We start from the raw sequence: 23373 nt of genomic DNA on the forward strand, positions 1-23373 counted from the left end.
CACACACAAACTGAGGTTGCGAATGTGGATGCTTGAAGGTGACTTGTGTGTGTGTGTGCGTGCGTGCGTGCGTGCGTGCGTGCGTGCGTGTGTGTGTGTGTGTGTGTGTGTTTCTGACTCTGATTGTTCGCCATCCGCAGAGAGAGAGGTTGGGGGGGGGTAAGCGTGACTCCATGATCGCTGGCTGCTGATGAATCATCCCAAACTTACTCTGTGTTTGCCTGATGCAAATGTCTGTTTGCTTTGTTGGTTAGCCTACTTTGGAGGATGGAGGCTGTGTGTGTGTTCGTCGTCTTGAATTATTCACTAGCAATATTTGATTTGGCTTTTTTCCTTCTTCGTTTTTTCACACCGTGCATTACACATGTCCGTTCTCAGCTTCCTTGAGTAAAGCAGCCTGGTGCTGCTCTTAAAGCAGAACCAGTGACCCTGTGAATTGATGCGTTTTATGTTTTCATTTTTCAACTTGAAAGTTCTGGGGCTCAGTTCCCCTAAATATACTGTATATTATGTGCTTATTATCTGCTTAGTTGCTTTGCCAATAGACAGTGGGGATAATGTTTAATCCTCTGGCAGAGCAGGCTCTGCAATATTAAGCGTGCATTGCAACACAAGGGTCCTGACCTTTCTTTGTTAAGTTTCTTATGCCTTATTAATTACAGCTTTGATTTTGTGCTTTTGGCAGTAAGTAGTTGGAACAAACAGCTCAAGGTAATATTTTGCACTCACTTGAGTTTTCTGAACAACTGTCTGAACCCCAAAGAGGTTTAATTTTCACTTTTCACCCAAATCATGCATTTATTCCTCGTAGTTAAGCAGCTGACATTTTAGAGTCGACAGTGTTGATTGTTCAGTTGTTCAATAGCTTAACTAACAGTAATAAAGATTCCACGACATCCATCTGAATTCCCTTGTTCTTTCTCTGCAGCTCCAACAGCAGGTCACAGTGTTTCAGTGAAATATCTACCTGAAGACCTACTCGGTACCAGGTGCTTGTTTTAGTACCTGCTCGTTCACAATTCCAAGGGAGCTGATTGGCCAGTCGATGGCGTCACTCGATGAGTCATGAGAGCACAAAAACTCCTTCAGGAAAATCAAAACTGCCACTTTTGAAATGTGGCAGCGAGAGAAATGGCTACACAAAAATAAACACTGTGGTCCCCTCAGACTGAGCAGCAGATAGACGGCCTCCATTGTTGTGTTGTACTTGTGTTATATACAAATGGTGTCATGGGACTTTTGGCTGCGTTGCTATGACAATGCCACACACATAATCAGTTGTAATGGACCAAAACCAAGTGTAGTGGAGTCGAGTTGGTACTAGTGGAAAAGAGGCTTATGATTGAGCATGCATCAAGACATACCAGTCATTAGGTTGTATTTCCTGACTGGTTTTCAGGTGGCTGCTTGAGGTAGCTGGCACTCACTTGGTAAAATATGGTTGCAAAACCCCTTGTTATTTCTTTAGTAGATTTCTGCAGTTGACTATAGTTTGCATAGAAGGCGGTCTGACTTCTCTGTGGACTGTTTACTCGCCGAACGGTTCGGAAATGGTTAAAAGTGAAGTGAAAATCAGAAACTTTCACCTCAAAACTAAAAGTTGTCCCTTTGAAGTGCATTTGTTTCAGTTGTTAAGGCACAACCTTTATTTTGAAGGTGTGGTTGCAGGCAAGTCAGCATCGTCCCTGCAAACCACAGGTGACTGTGACAGCCGGCTGCTGACCACAGTCTATAAATAAGATCAATAAATAGAAACAAGGTACAAAACTAAATGCAGACATAACTCATGATGGTGTAAATGTTAGCACTTGTCAGGACCCACCCCCTTATATACATCAAACTAAACTTTATACAGGCTGCCTACATTCACGTACACATATCAATATTCATGAAAAACAGGATGTGGAATAGTTTTTATATTTTCAGTGCAATAACATGAGTGTATTTTCTCCATTTAAACAATAAACATACACAATAAATGCAAAAACAAACAAACGGTCTATGATTGACTATGTAACCTGTAATAGAAGAACCTTAAATATTCAAAGAGCGGGTCAGTTAATGTACATTTACTATATTTTGATTGAGGTAAAATGCAAGCAAAGAAAATAGCCAACAGATGTAAAAATAAGAACAGGCATCAAGTTGTAACACGTTCATATGCACATGTGTTTGCAACAGCTTTAGCTGCCAGGCAGCTGAGAGCAGCCGCCAGCACAGAGGGGTCAGGAGGCGTCCCTCAGGACGCCTCCTGACCCCTGACCTTCATCCCGTAGCTCTTTGCTGTCGTGGATGACATAAAAGAAGAACACAGTGAGACCTTATAGGATGTGATCGGCCCTGCTCCGCTTCCTTAAAGCAGTCAGAAGCCCTGATATTTGTCACCAGGGAAAAGCAGGAAATGTAGACGGTGGACGGGGGAATGATTTCATGGGTTGAAAATTGAGGACATCACAAGGGTTCCTACAACCTTTGTTGACACATATGTAGCAGAAGTTATTATTTCCCAGTCTCTGAGAGAGTTCTCAATTTCTCCTTCTCTCTGTTGGTCTTCCTCTCCCCTTCCATCCATCCGGTATATGTGCAGGAGGGATAAAGGTCGTCCTTTTGTCATCAAAACTCCAGATTAGTTTTGCCTCGGTGCATCTGACTCTCCGCTTTATCACTGTGGCCAGAGGAGCCACAAGGTTCAGCTCACCCCTCTGCAAAGTAATAACTCCTACCAGCCACTATTCTATTCTCTGCTGCTATCTGCTGCACTACTATTACTACTCCATTCTGAGGTGGGGGGGATTATTTTCGTGGCACCTGCTTTATTGGGCTGTATAGTAAAGACTGACAAGGAGAGGGGGGAACGGGAAGATATGACATACGACATACAGTTTGTGTCACAAGCCACCATCAAACTGACAAAGTTGTAAGAGTCGCTTGATCCACTGAGGCCCAGAGCAGAGCTAAATGAGCTGCTGACAGCATGTCTCCAGCCTATCTGGCTTTTATTTTATTATTTGTGCATTGATGTGGGGTTTTTTTTTTGTAATTTGATGACTTGGGGATTTTGCTGAAAGTCAGTTTGGCTAATATCACAGCAGACTCCACAACAAGACGGCGAAATGAAGGATATTATTGAAATGTTTCCTCTGGCTTTCGGCGCTGTGAACGACTGCAAGTAAGACAGAAAAAGCTGCCAACGGGGAACGGAGATCTTCTGAGGATTACGTAAAAGTGGCATGTGATTTAGACAAGTGTCTGCAAGAGCATGAATGCAGCGCGAGATGATTACACCGTCAATTAGAGCGCATGAATTAGCGTACAGCCTGTCCACTCTCGCAGGCGTTTGTTAACCTTCTCCCCTCCATGTAAACACCGGTCCCCTCTGCCTTCAGCTACAGAGACTGCCAGGTCAGAGGTCAGCAGGGGTACATCAAGGTCGCTGACAGTTTTCAGAGCAATGATGCTCTCTGTTTCCGTCTAAGGTCTTAATGGTCTTAGCTCTCAGTTCAGCTCATTGAAATCTTCAATTTTCCTTCCTTTTTTAAATCTGTTCATTCTGTTAAATCAAGTTAATTGATCCACTATTAGCTCTTGAACCTAAAATAGCATTCTGATCGTTTCCTTCCTGTTTTTTTTTTTTTTACACTTGTGACATGAAGAAACGCCGGATTGATTTAAAAAAACGTTTTATTTTAAATCTTGCACACCTCGAAAGCTGAGGATCCGTTGAGCTGGAAACATGCAGCAGGAACTGTGTCACACACACTGACTTAGGAAAGCAAGGCCCTTTCAAAAGAAAACATAATTGCTCCTAAACACAGCTCACAGTTAGCCTTTTGCTTGGTTCTTTTTTTCAAAGGAATGAAGCTTCAGGTGTGTTCACTACTTTACAAAATTAACAGTCTGAATCCCACTTATGTTTTTCCATACAAGAGTATGGGATACTGTAATATTTCAAATATATATGAAAAAAAATGCCATTTTGAGAAAATAACTAATTTCGAGTTAGCTCTGCCAATTAGGAAGCTTTGTGAAGTTACATCATTTCCTTGTTACCCGGAAGCAGAAAGCTAAAGGCATCCACATTCCAAACCTTCATGCTATGTTATCGTTCACTAGAAGGCATTCAAAGCTGAAGAACGTGGTGCCAGTTTGTTCACATTGGTAGCTCACTGATCCTGTCACTATTCGAGTGCTCGTGCATATGCGTCATCTGCTTCTGGGAAAAGGGCATCCTTCATGGAGCGTCCTGACTGGCAGAGCTGATGCAAAAGAAATCAGAATTTCAAAATATTAAGTCAAATTGTTGACATACCTAACTTGAAGCTTGAGCTTCCACAGGAATGAGCTGAGTTGATGACCTAAACAGTTGAGTTACATCATAGATTGGCCAATTTCCACGGATACCCTGTCAAGCTTTCCGGGTCAGGATACCCTATCCAAACATCCATAGTTCTTACCTGAGTCCCGTGGATTCTGAATTCATGGCAGCATAACATTTGCGAGTGCACAGCCCATCACTTTCCTTTTGGATGGAGTTTTCATTCTTATTGAATGGTGTCTTTTAGAGTTTATATTATCAGGGTGCAGAGGAACAGTGAGAACAGGCACACTGTACAGAGCTCAGCTGCTTGTAATTGTATTGGTATGCACAGACACTTGCATGAAGAATGCACTAGACAACTAGTCAGACAGTGTACTTACAGTCCAATGCGCACGTGCACACACACACACACACGTAGACAAACGCAGAAAAAAAACACATGCGCACGCTAAGCCAAATGTGGACATGCCAAACAGAGACGAACACAAATCAAAACAAAGCATGCAAACACAAAGGAGATCCAGCGAATGAAGAAGACAGAGAGAATAGCACAGTCCCATCTGTCAAACAAATGTGAGGATGCTTCTAGCACGTGCGCGCGCGCACACTCGCAGCAAGCGTTATTTAGCCTGAACTTGAGCGATAGCTGCCTTTGTCCTTTAGCAGTTGGTCCTGAGGGCTTCGCAGTAGAAGTTGCATGAAAGTTTGTTTAGAGCCAAGCAAGTGTGTTAAGCTTTATGAGAGCCCATGGGAGACATGCTAGCACACACACACACACACACATGCATCCCCTCATACACACACATGCACACTCAGGCACGAGGCTTGGGCGGCAGCTCGCGATGGCCCCAACCAACAGTGAGGAGTTTGTTGTCATAGCAACAGTAAAATGAGATGACTTTACTGTCAGCCGTAATGTTTCATGGCCCCCTTGCCGCTATGGCAACATAACAAGGAGGAGGAAGAGGAGACAGAGAGAAAGAGAGCATCTGAGCCATCTCTGCATTCCGGTGGACTCCTACTAGGAACAATGTCACTCCGATGCCCTTTCTTCCTTCTCAAGACAAACACACACATGCACCGTGACAAGCCTGTCAAACACACGCATAAATACGCACACACACACGCACACCTTGAAAAGCCTGTCAAGCACTCTTCCCACCTCGCCCATCCCTTTGATTGTGCTCTCACTATTCTCAGCTATCGTCACCGGGGCAATTTGAATTCATTATGCTCAATGTCAATATTGGTGCAGCAACACTGTACCTTCAGACAGGTACAGCTTGTTGAATGAGCGTGCGTGCTGTCAAATAGCGCGAGGACTGGAAAAGAGGGACGAGAGAGAGAAGAGAGAAACGAGATCAAAGCTTCGCCGAGCGTGTTCCTGCGCCCATGGAGACCGTTAGATGGAGCGGCGAGGTGACTGTAGGCTGGCCGGCTATACGTGGAGCAAGCGCTATACATCACTGTTCTATATTTAGCGCCGTCCTTCCGCTGCAGCCCATCGGCACCGTTAAAGAGAGTTATCTGCGCTGGGAGAAAAGTGAGAAAAGGGCGAGATGGGAGGGAGACGCGGCAGAGGAGAAAAGGAGATGAGTTGTTTTGCTCTGTTGCCATGGCGACGCAGCGGGCCAAAGCTGTAGCGAGCTGACAGTTGTCACCGTGCAACAACTCGCCACGGGTGACAGCTGTCAGTCAATCATCCAGAGTGAGGGGACAGATCGGCTGATGATCACCTTGGATTAGAGAGCGATCGCACCACACGGGGGCCGCCCAGAACGTATCTCCACTTAATCCCCCAGTCCTAATGGTGTGTGTGTGTGTGTGTGTGTGTGTGTGTGTGTGTGTGTGTGTGTGTGTGTGTGTGTGTGTGTGTGTGTGTGTGTGTGTGTGTTCATCTGCTTTTACATTCACAACCTTTTAGAACCCCTGCTCGTGTTTGCATGTTCATCCGGACCTGTGCAGATTAGATTTAGATTTGCATTTTCACGTGTGTGTGTGTGTGTGTGTGTGTGTGTGTGTGTGTGTGTGTGTGTGTGTGTGTGTGTGTGTGTCTCGTCTCTGAAACGTGTTGAGAGCGAGCGGAGCAGATTACATTTTTGCTGTAGCCGCTGCCTGGGTCCTTCCCACAGCTGTCTGTGCTAGAGGACAATCAAAGGCCCGGTTGCGAGCCTTCTGATTGTGGTGTGATACTCAGACCCGTTCCCCTTCAATTACGGCGCTCTGCCTGCGTGTAACGAGCACAGCATCGCTCTTATGTTAGCAGAATAACGGTCTGATTAGAATAGGGATAGATTTGAACTCACGCTGTAATTTGTTTTGCTCTTTTCTTTGCAAATTTTCCCATCGCATCCCTATCACATCCTGCTGTGGAACTAAGTCTGACCGTCGGACTCCATTTCTAATGTTTCAAATCCACCAGATAAAGGGTTTTTTCTTCTTCTGCACTCATTTGTCGCAGCACGTTTGACAATTACATTTTCTCCTGCTGGAGAGATGTTAAATCACCAGCGATTCTGCGACCCCACAACTATAAGACCTTTAACAGTACTCATATGTTATGACAGCAACCCCATGTAATGTCAATACTTTGCTGTTACGCTAGTAATTAGAGGGTAGTTGTACAAGGCAGGATTTCCTCAACCGATGAAGCACTAAATTTGCTGTTTCAGTCAGAAGTGGATAGAAAGCCCAGGAGAGAAATGATGATGTATACTTTCTCCTTCAGATCTAACGCAGCCTAATTGGGAATGTGGTCAAAATCTTGTTATGCGCCTCCACCCTTTGGCCTTTAACAAAAATGAATGAACCAACAGTTTCATCAGCTAATGTTGTTTCTTTTCTCTCCTGCTCCCCCCCCAAAACCCCTCTTTTCTGCTGCCTACAGGAGCGAGCCCTGGGCTGGATGGGACCCACCATGCCCCCCAGTAAGAAGGCCCAGAGCCCCAGTAGTGGAGCTAGTGCCTCACAGGGCATGAGCCCACTGTACCGGCAAGGTGACGCCGCCACGGCGGCGTCTGAAGCCGAGGCGGCTGACCTCTCCCTTTCCCTGTCCGCCTCCTTCTCCAAGGCCGAAGACGAAGAGCTCACCAGCCTCTCCTGGCTCCACGAGAGCACGGACCTCCTCAACAGCTTCAGCCATTCTGGGCTTCGTAGCGTCTCCCCTCTGCAGGACCCCGATGGCCAGCACCCTCGCTCGCCCTCCTCCTCGTCTCCCTCCCCAGACGACCCCCTGCTCGGTGACGCGCACTCAGCGTACGACTTGACGGCGGGGGCCAACCGAAAACCTCCGTACTCCTTCAGCTGCCTGATTTTCATGGCCATCGAGGATGCGCCAAACAAGCGGCTGCCGGTGAAGGATATCTACGGCTGGATTCTGGAGCACTTCCCTTACTTTGCAAGCGCCCCCACAGGCTGGAAGAACTCAGTGCGCCACAACCTGTCGCTCAACAAGTGCTTCAAGAAGGTGGATAAAGATCGCAGCCAGGTAAAGAACTTCAACATTACTCTGACGAATGTTGCATAATCGCTCCTTCCAAGGTCGTTTGGAAAACGAGGTTTATTGTTGAGTCATTGACTTCATCAGATGATGAATTTGCATGATTTCAGTGACTTAAAAACTGAATTGCCAATCAAATCTGATACAAAACTGCTCACAATTTTCATTGAATCATCTCTTTGTTTCCACATGCATGCACAAAATTACACAAGATTATCACGAGGATTATTTGTTTCCCAGTTTGACTGCCGGTGCTGTACTTTGGGAGAACAAATGGGACTGTCGGGACAGTTAGCAGTAAATTGTGCATCCGCTTGATTTAAATGTTCTCCTTCCTAAATTTTGCACTTTGAGAAAGAAACTCCCAGAAATACAGATGCTGCCTGTGCTGTCTTTGGAAATGCACGCAGTACTTTTTTGATGCTCATTTTGTGCAATTAATCTTTGCTCAATAGCTCGAACATGATTTGCTCAGCTCAGCAAGCACCATAGAAAGCATTGATTTATGCACATGAAAAGGCTCAACACTGCCAACTAGTGTTTTCGATGCAGAATTACAGCACTCCAAAGTCCTGTAAAACATTCGAGATGGTAGCTGGCAGGTTAGACTTGATAAGGCAGAGCCACGATGGTGTGTATGCATGCACTGATTGCATGTGGAATAACATGCTAGTCTAGTGAAAGCTGTAGTAGTGAAGAGCTGGATATAGATTATTCGTGATCCAGCTATCATGCCTTTCCATTTCATGAATAAAAATAAAAAAAACCAGTTATGAATCGAAACTGTGCCCTCAAACATGGATTATGGATTTGGAGAACTGTTTCATCCTTACTCCTGATTCTTTTCCTAATCTATATCGTATATACCTGTGATGTACAGCATCACTGTAGCCAGATGGTAAACACAGGCCCATTATTCGCTCTCTCATGTGTGGTTATAGCTTATTTCACAGCCAGACAGTTATCAGCGAGTTTGCAGGCATATCCAACTTGAAGTCAAACATATTCTGTATTTTGTCTACAGCTGTACCAGATTCGGCCTTATCAATAGTTGATGATCTCTGCTTTCATAGTTCTCTTTCACTCCGATGATATGTGCTTCCCCAGTGGGAACAGCATTTCGCTTTTGATTTAAGACTTGATACAGTCTTTTATACCGGCGTTCTCATCCCGATTTTGCTCCATTAAAGACTCGGGGTAAACGGGGAATGAATCCCTCACTCAATTAGCGCTAAATTAACACTGGAGGATTTAATAACACAGATGCCAACAGACTTTAGATTTCATCTCGCCCGAGGGTGTCGGGGGTGGGCGGGGAAGGTTGGGCACAAACAGTGAGGATCAATGCTAGCTTTGCGTGTTTAGCTGATTGCGATCATACTGGGGGGATATGAGAGCTCTCTGTGCTCTCCTTGACCAGCGTGTGAATCTGAACTCTTTCTTCTGACTGAGCTTGTGTGTGTGTGTGTGTGTGTGTGTGTGTGTGTGTGTGTGTGTGTGTGTGTGTGTGTGTGTGTGTGTGTGTGTGTGTGTAAAAGAAAGAGAGAACAAAATGGATGAAGGATGGTGTGTGAGTTTGTGCACACGCCCTCACGCTATGCTGTCATCTGGCCCTTGACTACAACGGCACAGAGTTTCTCTTGTATACATATCTCCATAGTAACAAGGTTGCAGTTGATATAAAAGTATGCTGTTGCTGTAGCAACGGGAAAACTGATTTGGCTTTACTGACTTAGGCAACTGTGTGTGTGTGTGTGTGTGTGTGTGTGTGTGTGTGTGTGTGTGTGTGTGTGTGTGTGTGTGTGTGTGTGTGTGCACATTAGCCTGAAATGGGCACTGAGGTGTTCAGTGGGGGAGAAAGAGTATACGTCCTCATCTAGTGTTATATGCACATATGTGTGTGTGTGTGTGTGTGTGTGTGTGTGTGTGTGTGTGTGTGTGTGTGTGTGTGTAGAGCAGCGTGTGCAGAGGTGAGTTTGGCAAGGACAGCTTGTCTTGTCTTCCTGTCACTGCACACAGTTTAAGACAGCACACTAATTAACCCTTCAAACCTATTTCGTTCTCTCGCTCACACACACACACACAGGGCATGTCTGACACACAAACAAGTGCGCACACACTCACAAGCATGCATGAATGCTTAAAAAGCCTCACACACACATATGCGCTGTGCCGGTGTGGAAATGAGGGCACATCTCTGCAGACTCTTACTCTACCTGCCAAGTGCTGTGCTTTATCTGAAGCTGCAATTACAGAATCTCTGTCATTTTTAGTCAGACTCTGCCATTCAAAGCTTTTCAGTGAGAATATCTGCATGTGAATACAGCTTTTTGTTCCCTCCCGGCTTTGCTTTTTCCTTTACCTGTTTAAGTCTTTTTCAGTTGAGTGTGCAATTACAGGGTGTAAGATATTTTTCGCTCTTTTTTTTTCTATTTGCGGGGCGTCATTATGTGTTACGTACTGTTGGGGTGGGGGTGAGGGGGGTTTGGTGTAGGGGAGGTCAAGTTATCGTTGTCCAGGCAGAGAGAGAGAGAGATGGGCAAAGCGTGCAGACACGGCTTGCTTTGAACACACCAAATTATATTTCCATCAATTTACAGAGGTGGAGATTAATATGACAGTGGCCTATTTGTTCCAGTGGCTGTATTTCTGGGTCATATCCAGGCAGATGACAAGATGGGGACTAGTTTAGAATAAGCTTACTGCTCCCTGTGTGTGTGTGTGTGTCAGTTTTGCGTGTGGGAGTGCAAACTTGTGAGAGAGAGCGTGAGAGAGTACCACGGTTGCCATGGCTTTGTTTACAAACAGGATTCTTCACTGTGCTATATGACAAGTGTTGTTGCCCTCAGACTTGTGGATGAGTGTTGTAACAGCACACACACACACACACACACACACACACACACACACACACACACACACACACACACACACACACACACACAGTCAGCGATATATCTCTGAAAGCCTCTTATGAAATCACAGCGGAGAGAATGGGCAGGTTTGTAATCTGAAACTCGCTGCGAAGTCTCTCGGTGTTGCACTTAAGTGTGTCACCTTCTAACTTAACCTTGCCCCGTTCAGATGAGAGGCGTCCTTGATGCCTTTATGTTTCAGCACTCGAAGCATTATGAAGAGTGTTTGAAGTGAGCACAGGAAAATCTGTTAGTTTAAGGTGGTTTTTGATGTTCATTTGTCGGGACTTTGTTGCAGTCACAAAACTACCACTGCTGGATTTTGGGGGGAAAGCACAGATATGATTGTGTTGCATTTTCTAGAGTGCAGTGTTAGTAAGCCAGGGCTGATACTGAGGGTGCTGTCTGAGTCCTTCTCACAGTTGATCTCACAACTCAGCTATCTTCAAACAACTTGTTTGAAGATAGGTTGTTTTGATGCCTTATCTATCTTGTGCCACTCTCATTTCATTGGTCACCAGGACATGAAAACATTTAATTAAGTCTCAGTCAAAATTGATAAAAACCACTGACTTTCCCAGACTTTGGTCGTGTAAGCCACTGTGACCTAAATATTTTTCCTTCTCAGTTTTGCCAATTTAAGCATCCAATAGGCTCAAATTTTGGTCATAACTGTATTACCCTTCCAGGACCTGGAGCTCAGTAAAGCACCCCACCGACAGCCAAACCCTTCTGTTCTCTGATTGGATTGTTACATTTGTGATTGACATAACATTGACCAATCAGCTGAAAGGAAGAAAAATTGGGTCAAAATTTGTACTCGTAAGTTGAAACCCACACACAGCCAGGGAAGTTCAGCGCAGAGTTTTACACAAGTTTCTTGCTGGTATCTGTAACCAGATCTTATCAAAAAAAATTGTAACTTGTGTAAATATTTCTTACAAACACACAAATTCTCATCTATAGATGCACAAACATTAAATTTTCAGATATTTTGGTTTACAAGGTCACAAAACTCAGTTCACAACTATGCATTTAATTTACAAGTACAAAACATTTATGACGACAGTTTGAGCCATAAAATCCTGTCACAGTGGGATCAAAGAAAGGTGAAAGGTCCTTAAAGGACGAGCAACACTTGTAATGGAGTAAAAATATCTCGTTTCATCCAAAGAGAAGATATCTGTGTGCATACATACTGTATGTTAGTTGTATTGAAAGTAGAAAATAAAAAGGTTTATGTTCATGAACTTTCAGCTGCTGCTTGACTTCTCACTACATCAGCTGTGATGATCTACACGAGTATTGTAAAGAATGGAGTCGCTCTGCTCGACTAATGGATCTAATGACAAAGGCTACGTTCACACTGCAGGCGAAAGCGCATCAAATCCGATTTTTTTGACCCTATGCGACCCATATCTGATCATGCTATGACAGTGTGAACGGCACAAATCCGATATTTTCAAATCCGATCTGGGCCACTTTCGTATGTGGTGCTGAATCCGATACATATCTGATGTTTCAGAAAGCGACTGCTGTTTGATGGTCAAGTCGCATTAAATCCGTCTTTTACGTCACCGACACAAGACAGACACCAATTATCAGCGCTGGAGAAGACATCGCAAACGCTTCCTGGCCCTCCAGTGTAGATGTCAGTGAAACTGTTGGGAAGATAACGTTGGAGAAATGTGAACATTTTATTTGTTCTGTATAATCTGCAGATTCTGACAGAAATCTGCAGCTATCCTTTGAAGCAGCGCTCCTCTAAAACAGCAATAAGGATCATTATGTAAATAACAAAATAACTTAAAGCAAAAATTGGGAAACGTGAAGTCCGAAGTCTTTATATTAAGGGCCATCAGTCAAACAACACTGTTGCTCTGGGTCTAAACAGAGCGCGTTGTGTGTGACGTCTTCTTTTGCGCATGCGCCGCTTTGAGCGTTCACACTAGAGCGTGTTTGCTGTCGCATTTTATTTGTAGTGTGAACGAGCAGACAAAAAAATCGGATTTGATCAAAAAATCGGAATTGAGCATTAAGACCTGCAGAGTGAACGTAGCCAAAGTTACAAAGAAAATGGTCATGGCATAAACGATAAGTGTCAGGCCTAAAATACTGCCTGTAGATTGGTTCAGATTGTCAGTATGTTCAGAGGAGGCGGTGCAACAGTAAGAGTTTACATCCCTCTGTAAGACACGGTGGAGGCTTTGACATCATCTGAGTCACTGAATTATCGATACACAAGATTACAATTAAATTTTGATCCTCTGTGAAATACCATCTGGAAAACCTCAGATTGGCTTCATTTTTCAGAACGACAGTGATGCCTGTTAATGCACAAAAACCACATCTGGATAGACAAACATACAACTATCAGTCATGGATCGACCTCCTAAGGACCCAGACTTTAAAATCATTGAAGCGTGGAAGCATACATTTACAGCTGAGATTAAATATTACATAAAAATAAACTATATAGAAAGTGTCTTTGAATGCTAGAGATGCAGAAATGTGTGCATGTAGCACAGAGCCATGGCTCAGTGTCTGAATGAGTCTCACAGGCCTGAATATGTTTGATCTGCTGCTCACCTCAAACAAGCACAAACATACGTTTTGGATTTTTATCTGTAAGTTTTACAGCTTTTCCTACTGATAAAAACCTCCCTCATGGCCGTTCACACTACACAAAATAATTAAGCCATAAACAGTTAACCTGTTGATCCCCAATGCCCCCTGCCCCAGAGGTGAGAGGGAGAACATGTAGAAAAACAGTTACATATGTAACGTCTTGAAACTGACAGAAAGGGGAGTTTCACTGCTGCACCGCAGGCTGTACGTGGCCCGCGGTGTAAAATGACCCTGGTATAAAGAAATGAAGGGTGCAGGATATGTGGATACCATCGGCCGATCTAAACGCTGAAAACCCCCAAATTTCCAAACATATTGTACTGATTTTTCCAGACTTTTCTTTTACAGGTAGATTTTCCTGGATCCTTTAGGTATGCATATAAGATCATATGTGGAACAAAAACTGCAAGCAGGAAAAAAACACGTAAATTCAACTTGTAACTGAAAAAGGATAAATTCACAAGGATCGGCTCCTTGACTGAAGTTTTTTAAAGCATCTTTCAGGTGAATGCTTTGCTTTTATGCATCAGATGTTTCCAGTCATAGTGAGCAGAAGAGCAGTGAAACACAGGCTTTGTTTTCCTCTCTAATGCAGATAGAGATGCAATGTTTGTCTTTTCTCTTAAAAATACCTCTGTAGAATATTGACAGATAGAGTTGGTCTGTGCTCTGTGTGTGGGTGACAAATACACAGCAGTGATGTACGGGGCAGAAGATCTACAATTTTACTTCTGTTTACTTTTACTGCTGCCATCTTGGATTGTGAGGTTGGGCTTGGTAGGGCTTCTCCGACTTCTCCCCTTGCTTTCTTTACCTTCTCAATAACAGCCAGTGGAACAAATTGCAGCTAGTGTCGCATTTAGCAGCTAATATACCAGATATTTCTGCTCTGGAGTCAGTGGAGGCCAAAAAATGAGCTAAAAACAAGGAAAACATGACTCAAAGTCCACCGTAAAAGGCACGATGTAATTGCTGCCTTTAGCCAAAAAAGACAGCGGTCATTAAACGCATCTCTGCCTTTGTCTATGTGTTATTGTTCTGTAACAAGTTTGCTTCTGTCATTGTGATTCACAAGTCATGAGACTTGTGACCTCATTGCCCTTCTCCAGTGCAGCCTTTGGGACGCACTGTAAACATCTGGAAGACTGCTGCTTGGGAAGTTTGGGAGAGGTTTTCCACAGGTACCGTGACAAGCCATGGAGGAACCAAAACCCCGGTGATCTCGCTCTAATTAATTGCTCAGTGACAGCATATCACAAGCACTCTGGGAATCGCTTCGCTTGGGCTCAGTCCAGTTTGTGTCTCTTGTCCTGTCAGAGTTTATATGTGCGGTGTTTTTGAGTTGGAGGGGGAGAACTCGTGAAATCGGCCGTAGCAGCTTTTTAGAGCCTTGAAACAACAGATTCGGGTCTTCTAGAGTCTGCTTTGTTGTATTATTGACGAAACACAAACGTAATCACCGATTCAAACAACGAAAAACCAAAACTGAAATGAAGGAATGACGACAGCACGGGAAGAGCAGAACTCTGCTCAATCGAAAGCACGTGGGGAACAGCTTTGTCAGCCGTGGAGGAAAAGGGAATTCGTAACACCTGTAGACGACATTTCGGCGCATTACACCGCTCGGTTTTTCTACGTCCTGACAAAAAAAATTACCTGTTGTCCGGCCAACGTGTAATGTTCATTCCCAACTGTGCCGCTTTGTCCTTTTGTTGCCAAAGGGCTTTTGACGAGTGCTGAAATTGTCCGTCTCGAGGACCCTTTTTCAAAAGAATATTCGCCTTCTTGTATTTTTCCACTCCTTTTCCCCCCCCTCAGCTCTCTTTACTCTGCATTAAACTTTGTGCTCGTGAGCTGCAGACATCATATCTCCAGCTTTACTCAGTGTCTGAATTAGTGTTCAGACATGTATCTGGTCCGTGCTGCACTAGTCCTCTGGTATATTATTAATCCTCCTGATTATCTCTGTGTAAGTAAAGATGGATCCTTGTGTCGCAGCGGGTTAATCAGGGTTTTAAAAAGCCGGGGTTAAAGCATTTACCGCATCTGAGGATGTCCGTCATGAAATTGTGCGCAGGCCTGATACTTTGGATTGGTGGTGTAGGTTAAGTCATGTTGCACGGTGGACGAGAAAGCCTCTTACACTGATGCTTCCACGCAGAGTGGCAGCTCTGTGCTCTCTGCGTCATGCATCTTTTTTTAATCTCATTTCGCTGTTTGAGTTGGAAACAAAATTTACTGTCTCTTCTCATAATAGCCACTGCAAACTGCTGAAATGGGTCTCCGTGGTGTATGGATGCCATTATTAATGATGATAAAACTGTTTAAAGCTGTAATTATAGTTGAGGATATACAGCTGTGCTGAGGAATAGTCACAGGACACGTTTTGTTTGCAGTTTGGACACAAATCTAAAACTCCTGGCTGCTTTCTGACTCCTCAGACCCGTGACACTGAGCGCCAGAGCCCATTTCATTCTAATGACGAGCTTAACCTTTAAAACTGTTAGGTAAGTTCTGTAAACAGCTGTAGACTTTAGTTTTAGCAAACATTAGTCAGACGGGAGGACGTCGCTGGGTACTATTTTCAGCTGAGCATGAAGACGGAAGTTTAGTGCCAGTGGGTTCTTACAGCTATGATGATGTCTATGGGATTGACTGGAAAATGAGCCGATGCTGTACGTTAATGCGAGATTAACGTACAGCTGTGGCACTGAGGAACATCAGATCACTTTAAATATACTCAGACGTTACGTATTAGTTGGATGAATGTATTGTTTCTGTTGTTTCTATGGGAAAACTTTAAAAGTGGCTTATTATATACCTTTCTTTGCCTTCTGCTGTTTAGATGAGATAAGATGAGCTTTATTGACATTTCAGGAAAATGGAAGCACTGCTGTACTTGATGAGAAGATTCCAAACACGAGGTCAGCGTACATCACACACAGTGTTTTTGTGCTCGTGACTCTGGATGATGTCGCTGAGAGCGGATAACTCACCTCCTGTTCAAACCTTTGGTTTGTAAGGGGCAGCCAATCACAAGGAAGGGCTCAAAGGCAGCTAAAACAGCTTGATTGAGGCAGCAGATCATTATTCATGAGTCCAAAAAAGATGTTTTGAACTGTGGATCATGCAAAGCTGTGTCTGATTAGCAGCAGCATCACCTTCAGAGAAGTATAACATCCTGAATTACATCATGAGCTCACAGATATCGTTTGTTTATTGTAAAGTGTAGCATACGGCATCTTTGGAAAAACACTGCTGACCCCATTTTAGTTTGAACACTCTGGGAATGCATTTTCACTATCGGGGGGAATGTGGCACACGCCCCTGCTGCCATTACTTGACCATTTTCCAGATGAAAACAAATTTACTGCAGACAGCAAATTACCGGCATTGCTGACTTTGTTTTCTAAGCTTTCTCAAGCACAGCAGCACGGACAGCAGTGAAACGGTGCCAAAGTGAATGTATAATGAACGTGTCGCCGTGGATGTGGAAGAATCAACGTAAGCAGTCACAATACAACCTGTTGAAAGTGATGAGATCTGAAGGCTCAGCGTTCATGTGAACAAAGCTCATAGATTTAATCTAAAATGAGGGGAACACTAAAGTGTAGTGTAGGTTATGTCAGGATATGTGTGATGTTTCGTCATGTAGTGAGGAGTGTATTAGGGCTGCCACAAACGATTATTTTGATAGTCGACTAGTCACCGATTATTTATGCGATTAGTCGACTAATCAGATCATCATCCACTGGACTTAAAACTACAGCTTATTGCACCAGCAGCATCTGCTCTTATATAACTATCATTAGCTTACAGCTTTAAGCTTTTAAGGTGCTAACTAAAAATAAAGACAAGATGATAGTTTATTTAATTTTAATGAAATTTGCAGATTGTTTCGGTAAAGTTTAATAAACTCCTTGCTATCTAAAATATAACAGGACACCGGAGTATATTCTCCAGCATCTCACACTTCTGATAATCAGCTGTCTGCTTGACGTTTATTCAGCTGTGTAAAAACTATAACTTTAATCTCAGCCAAACCGATTTACCCAGGAACAAATAAAATACTAAAAAAAACAAAAAAACAACATTTTTAATTTATCTAAGTGACTCATATATATTTAACCTGAAAGACAGCGGTGGGTTTGAAAACAATTTGCCGGGAGTCCGGTGTTCTCACGGCGCTAGTGACCTAGCCCCCGGCTAGCTATCGAGCTAGTGGGTAACAGACGTCTCCGAAAACGTCGGAGCGCTTTTGAAAATATGTGGTGTCCTGATAAACTGAGCCGATATTTGAGGTTTACACAGCTACATTCTCGCATGAAAATATGTTAAACGTTTATTTTGTGACCCAGAAAGAATAATAAGAGTAATATTAAAACTAACTAGCTACCGCCATTGTTGGAAACTAAGCTGGGCCGCGCTATGAATTCTGGGACACAGCTGCTTCTTCTTCTTCGGGGTTTAACGGCAGCTGGCATCCTTGTACATGCAGTGCTGCCATCTTCTGTTTCAGTCCGTTATTACACTCTTAAATCCTGCTATTATTCCTGCGTCTTTTGCGATCTTACAAAGCTTCAAACGACACTTCGACTATTAAATCAGTCGTCGACGATTTTGATAGTCGACGTAATCGTGACTAGTCGACAAATCGTGGCAGCCCTAGAGTGTATGCTACTTTTTTTTAAATATCTCCCATTTCGAAGTGAGACCAGCCCCCACAGCTTATATAACACAGGAAACAGATGTTAGCAACACACAGTCATCCCTCTCGCACTCTGTCTCCCCGCCTTTGTCTCCCCCTTCTTCCCCTTTTTGTCTTTTACTCACATCCTGATGCGTCCCAGGCAGGTTGCAGTTTGTGTAAAACTCTGTTGAAAATAAACACCAAACTACTTGAACGCTGGTTGTAAATTCAGTCCTAATGGTTCACCTTGTGCACACGCCTCCTGCCTCCATACATCTGGATTAGGAAATGTGGCCGCCCTCTAATAATTTGGCAGCTTTGCTGAAGCACAAATTTTCAGTACAAGTTAATGGAGCTGAAAGAAATGCAGGAGGGTGACAACTGTAGATTTGGTTTATTCTAATGAGAGGAAGACTCAAAGAACAGCGTGTCACACATCCTGTTTTAAGGTTATTTTTGCAGCGTTAAATGAGTTAGAGAATGCAGGCCGTACACCAAACCACTGTGGTACACGAGTGGGAATTAATAACAAACAACATTCAAATTTGACATCTAAATTTAGCTTTCAGTGAATTTTAGAGTATTATTTCATGTTTTCACAATGATGCATTCAGGAGGTCATGAGTAAAGTACCAGAAAGGGGATGCAAACCCCTCTGTACCCTCCACCTGTGGATGAACTGATAGGACAGCACAATTTGGAAACAGCGGGTGACGCACCCTTGTTTCAGCCGTGCACTCAAGTGTTTAAAAAATGTAGGAGAGAGGAAACGCATGAAATTTCTAGATTGGAATTTTTTTTTAATCTGTGTGGTATCAGATCTGAAAATTCACAAAATGTAACCCCCTTTCTTTGCAGATTTGTTAAAAAACAACAAAAAAAAGTCCTTTTCACCTTCTCCAGCTTCCAAGATTATGATGCTTGTTGCCAAGGCGACTGTTCTAACCCAGGTGGCAGGCCCTTCCTGTGAGATGCGCCCTGTGATTGGCCTATCGACAGATAGGCTACAGATTAAGCATTTTGATTGGCTCGCTGGCTGGTTGGCAGCGGCGGGAGCCCCAGCAGACAGAGATTCTGGAGAGAGCATTGATTCAATCGGCTGGCAGACAGTAGACACACACACTCACACACATACATAGAGGTATATATACAAACGCAGGCGAGCTGGAGGTGCCAGGGGAAATTTGGCCCAGTGGGGGTCACCTCTGTGGGAGCGAGTGTATGTGTGTGTAATATCATGCTCTCCAGGAGAGGCGTTGCTGGCAGTAATAGAAGCACTCCCAGGAGCACACCACGCTGGGTAATATCACACTCCCCAGGGAACTCGTCATACACACATTCTCACACACACACACACAGAGCAGAACAAGGCACATATGGCCTGTGTTCAACACGACTGACATACTAATGCAAAGATCCAGACGGGGGGACACAAATCAACAGTGCGCACACATCCTATTAGCTTCTTGCATTCTTACAAGGTCGGGAGCTGCAGCAGCCCGTAGCACAGTTTTTGACTCTGTGGACATCTAAGGATGAAGAGCCACGCAGAGAAACACAAGAGGTTCTGCACGGTCACCGCTCGGTGGAGATGATGGAGCCTGAAGGATAAAGTTGGATATCAGACGTGATTGTGAAGTTTTGAACCTGTGCTGCAAGACATCAGATATTGGTGTTTTTTGGTTAGTGTATATGTGACCTGCTGCTCTAATGTTTAACCGGAGCAGAGCTGTAGGAAAGCAGGTCATACAGCATCGCAGGAAATTTAGTTCATCGCTCCCTCGCCTTTGAGTCCTGTTTTTCAAATAAATGTTTTCATTATGTGAAGTGTAAAAAATACATACGTTTCACATGTAGGCCTGATCAGGAACCTGAGAGGAAAAGCTTTCTCGTCGAATTTCTTCTGACAAAGGAGGGAAAAAAGACTGAAACTTAAGAGAGCTCTGTACACTTTTCCAGTTAAGTGCAGAGGCATTAGCCACTATTTGCAGCTGCTTCTTTCATGTGTTATCTGCAGATTTGATCGGGTGCTACAACCAAATATCCAACTCCAGCCGACATCCTGTCATTTCCTCCTGATTTAAATATTCACATATTAGTAAAATCTTCTTTGATAGACAAATCTTTGTTGAATATATTAATTAGAGGTTTTATCAATACCCTAAACTGGGGTGATTTGCATAGTGGTTTGTGTACCACTACAGATAAGAGGTTGACCCTCTAATGTAGCAATATGGTGATTATTCAATCCTTAATTAATATTCGCCTGCATAACTGTGATATTTCCCTCTTTATAGATTCCTGGGCTAGAATTAGGAGATTGTCAGGAGTGGACATTAAAAAGGGGCGGGGAAAAGATGCTGGGGTGTTGTAGAAACTGCATCATCTCATAGTTTGTCCAGCAGAGCGGCTCCAACACTTGTTTCTGATACATTATCCTCTTAGAGACATTTCCTCAAATTGCCATCACTAACAGGGAAAACTATTTGGCAGTAGTGGCTTAAACCAGTTTTATGTCTGGTGCTTGTTTCTCCAGGTGTTTACTGATTGGTTCCCCCCCACTTCTAAAATAAAGCCTGCATCCTTGATTTCCTTTCATATCGACTGAAAATCAGAAGCCCGGGGTCCCGTCGTCTTCCCACCCATAGCCTGTACCTTTTTTTAATATCACAGAGCACTATAAACTGAGTTGAGGACGACACCTTAAATTTTTGTTTTGTGCGTTCCTCCCCAATCTCTGCCTCTGTCTCTACCCCCACCCACCCAGTTTTTCCAAATTCAGATGACAAGGCAGATGAAAGCATGCTGAAGGCTCTGAGAGACAGAGACAGTCTATTTTCATGGCACCCTTCTCTATAATCTATAGGCTGGCTTCACTCAGGTTGGGGGGCCGACAGCTTCATTAGGTGAGGGGGGGAGCCGCTTTGATCTAAAAATACGCACCATCTGGAATGGAGAAAGTTAAAGAGTTTGCCTACGTCCTCATCAGAAAGAAGCTTCATGATTTCTTTTTCCATAAAGACAGACAGGAAAATGCGGAGCAAGGTGGCTTTGAGGATGTTTTACTTCTCGTTCCTCTGAGTTTTATCTTCCTTGGGAATGCAGGATGGCTGTGTGTGCACGTGGTTTGGGCTGCAGTCATTGTTCTTCAATAACAACTTTCTCCTCTTCGTTTTTTCTTGCTGTCTTGCAGAGCATAGGCAAAGGCTCTTTGTGGTCCATAGATCCAGAGTACAGGCACAACCTGATCCAGGCTCTGAAGAAGACGCCGTACCATCCCTACTCGCCCAGCCTGACCACCCCCTCCACCTCCCCACCCACCCTACCGCAGACATTTCACCACAGGTAAGACGGACCCTCTTATCCACTGACTGAGTGAATCTCGGCCGGTTAATTGATAAACCCGTCGACAGGGAGGGGATGCTGCCAGACTCTCGTCATGCTTGCCTCTCTGAAGAGACTTTAGAGAAATGAACACGTTCAAGAGAATTTGTGGCAGCCACCTGTTCAAAGGTATCATGTACTTGTCGTGTTGAATTGTCTCTTAGGTATGAATGAAATTCAGCGGTGTTCCAGAAATGTCATCCTGAGTCCCGCACATGCTTAAAGTGTTTAACTCTGCTTTTTTCAGCATCTCTCTTCATTCTGTCTTTATTTCTGTTCCAGTCTTTGCTGCTGTGATATTATTTACGTTTTCTACGCCATAACATATGAGTTCCTTTACTTAAAGTAGTGAAGCACAGTATATTTAATATACCAAACAAAACAGCTTAAATGATAAGTCAAATGATCTTAATATAACGGGATAACAGCGGAACTTATTTTAGGTTTAATGTGCCTAATGTTGGAGCAACACTGATATCGGCTGATGTTCATATTTGAGCTAAAATATCGAACCGATTTTATGTGCTACACGGCGCTCAAAAATCTGTAAAACAAATGTTTTTTTTAGTACGACTTTGCTAAGCTACGAAGCCGCACCGCACAGCATTACGGCTACTGTAGTCAGGAGCCTCGCGGAGTAATCAGGGTCCTAAACTCCGTCTTCAGGTCCCAAAGTCAAACGAACACTGAGAGTTAAAAACGGTCTAAATTCTTTCATCTTTAACAAAATGATCAGCGTTGCTGCTTTACCAGGTGTAACAATGAAGTTTAACATCCAGGCATCCATGAAAACAGAAGTTATTACATATAACAGAGTTAGAAGTTAGCAGGAAGTTAGCTCGCATGATATAGCATGTTCTGAGCATGACTGAGAGATTTCTGAAAACATTTAAACGTACAGCTCTGCTACCACTTCCAAATGAAGACAGGAAACTAAACAGCAGTGACGTTTGTAGGGTTACTGAAGTTGGGCTAGCTGGTATATAATGATGTGCTATGTGATCGCTAGCGACACAGCTATGTTAGCATAATAAGCACAGTGAAGCTGGAGGATGAACGCTAACTTTTTTCCACTCGATAAAAGTTAACGTGAGGGTTCCTGATGGTTAGAGACAAATGCAATCGCATGGCAGGATGCTGTAAACGGACCAAACTTCAGGAGAACAACTGAGATAATCCATCCACAATACGAGGTTAGTCATTAATATACTGCAACAACATGGGAATAGAGCAGCTGCAGAGAATTCAACATTAATGAATCAATGTTACGGAAGTGGAGGAAGCAAGAAGAATGAGTCGACTTATCTGACTGTTTTGTTTCACTTAATGCGCCTTATAATCTGAAAAATATGGTAATCAAGTGTTGCACCTACCAGCTCAAATTCATTGACTCCTTATTGCAGCTGAAGACATCAAAAGTGAGTCTAGTGTTTAAGTTTGTCAAGTTTTTGAATAATTATGTTATAATTGAGATTAGAGTAGCAATCACACTAATCGTTGTTATTGTTTTTCCTAAACTCAAACAGCTTTACTGTACTACTTCCTGCCCTACTAACCACAGAGGAGAAATCAGTCATCTCTAAAATATGAAACTCAGGGATAAAATGCATTTAGTCAACTAGAAATATTCGATTTTGCTGTGTCACAGGATTAGTTTAGTGCCCTGTCTGAGTCTTTGTCCCCGTGGCTAATTGCTTGGGAAAAGTCAGCACAGCTTTCAGCCGCACAAACAATGGAAACCACCTCACACAGTGGCCACAATCAAAAGATGAGCAAATAAACTATTTGAACTTAAACATTAACAATCTCTAAAGTCTTTGGTGTCGACTGTTTATTAGTTTTTCTGTTTCCTAATTCCACACAGCACCTCAACCTCTCTCTTTGTTTGACTCTTTCTAAAAAAGTCGTGGATACTCTGCAATGAAAGGCTGGAAACGGG

The 23373-nt window shown here is 43.5% G+C and overlaps 1 protein-coding gene across 1 annotated transcript in view; it reads left to right on the top strand.

Annotated features, from left to right (window-relative positions):
* The window catches only part of ches1 (checkpoint suppressor 1), a 60768-nt gene that overhangs the window by 21290 nt on the left and 16105 nt on the right, over nt 1–23373 (top strand). The window contains exons 2-3 of the mRNA XM_086263220.1: nt 7206–7805; nt 21244–21395. Of these exons, the coding sequence (XP_086119346.1) occupies nt 7224–7805; nt 21244–21395 (734 nt within the window). The 5' untranslated portion in view covers nt 7206–7223. The remainder of the gene's footprint in view (nt 1–7205; nt 7806–21243; nt 21396–23373) is intronic.

Source organism: Aulonocara sp. 'chitande type north' Nkhata Bay, linkage group LG15 (assembly GCF_057382095.1).
Source record: "Aulonocara sp. 'chitande type north' Nkhata Bay isolate Kocher_YH1m ecotype deep benthic linkage group LG15, A_spYH_male_GT1.1, whole genome shotgun sequence".
In the NCBI taxonomy this organism is placed as follows: Eukaryota; Metazoa; Chordata; class Actinopteri; order Cichliformes; family Cichlidae; genus Aulonocara; species Aulonocara sp. 'chitande type north' Nkhata Bay.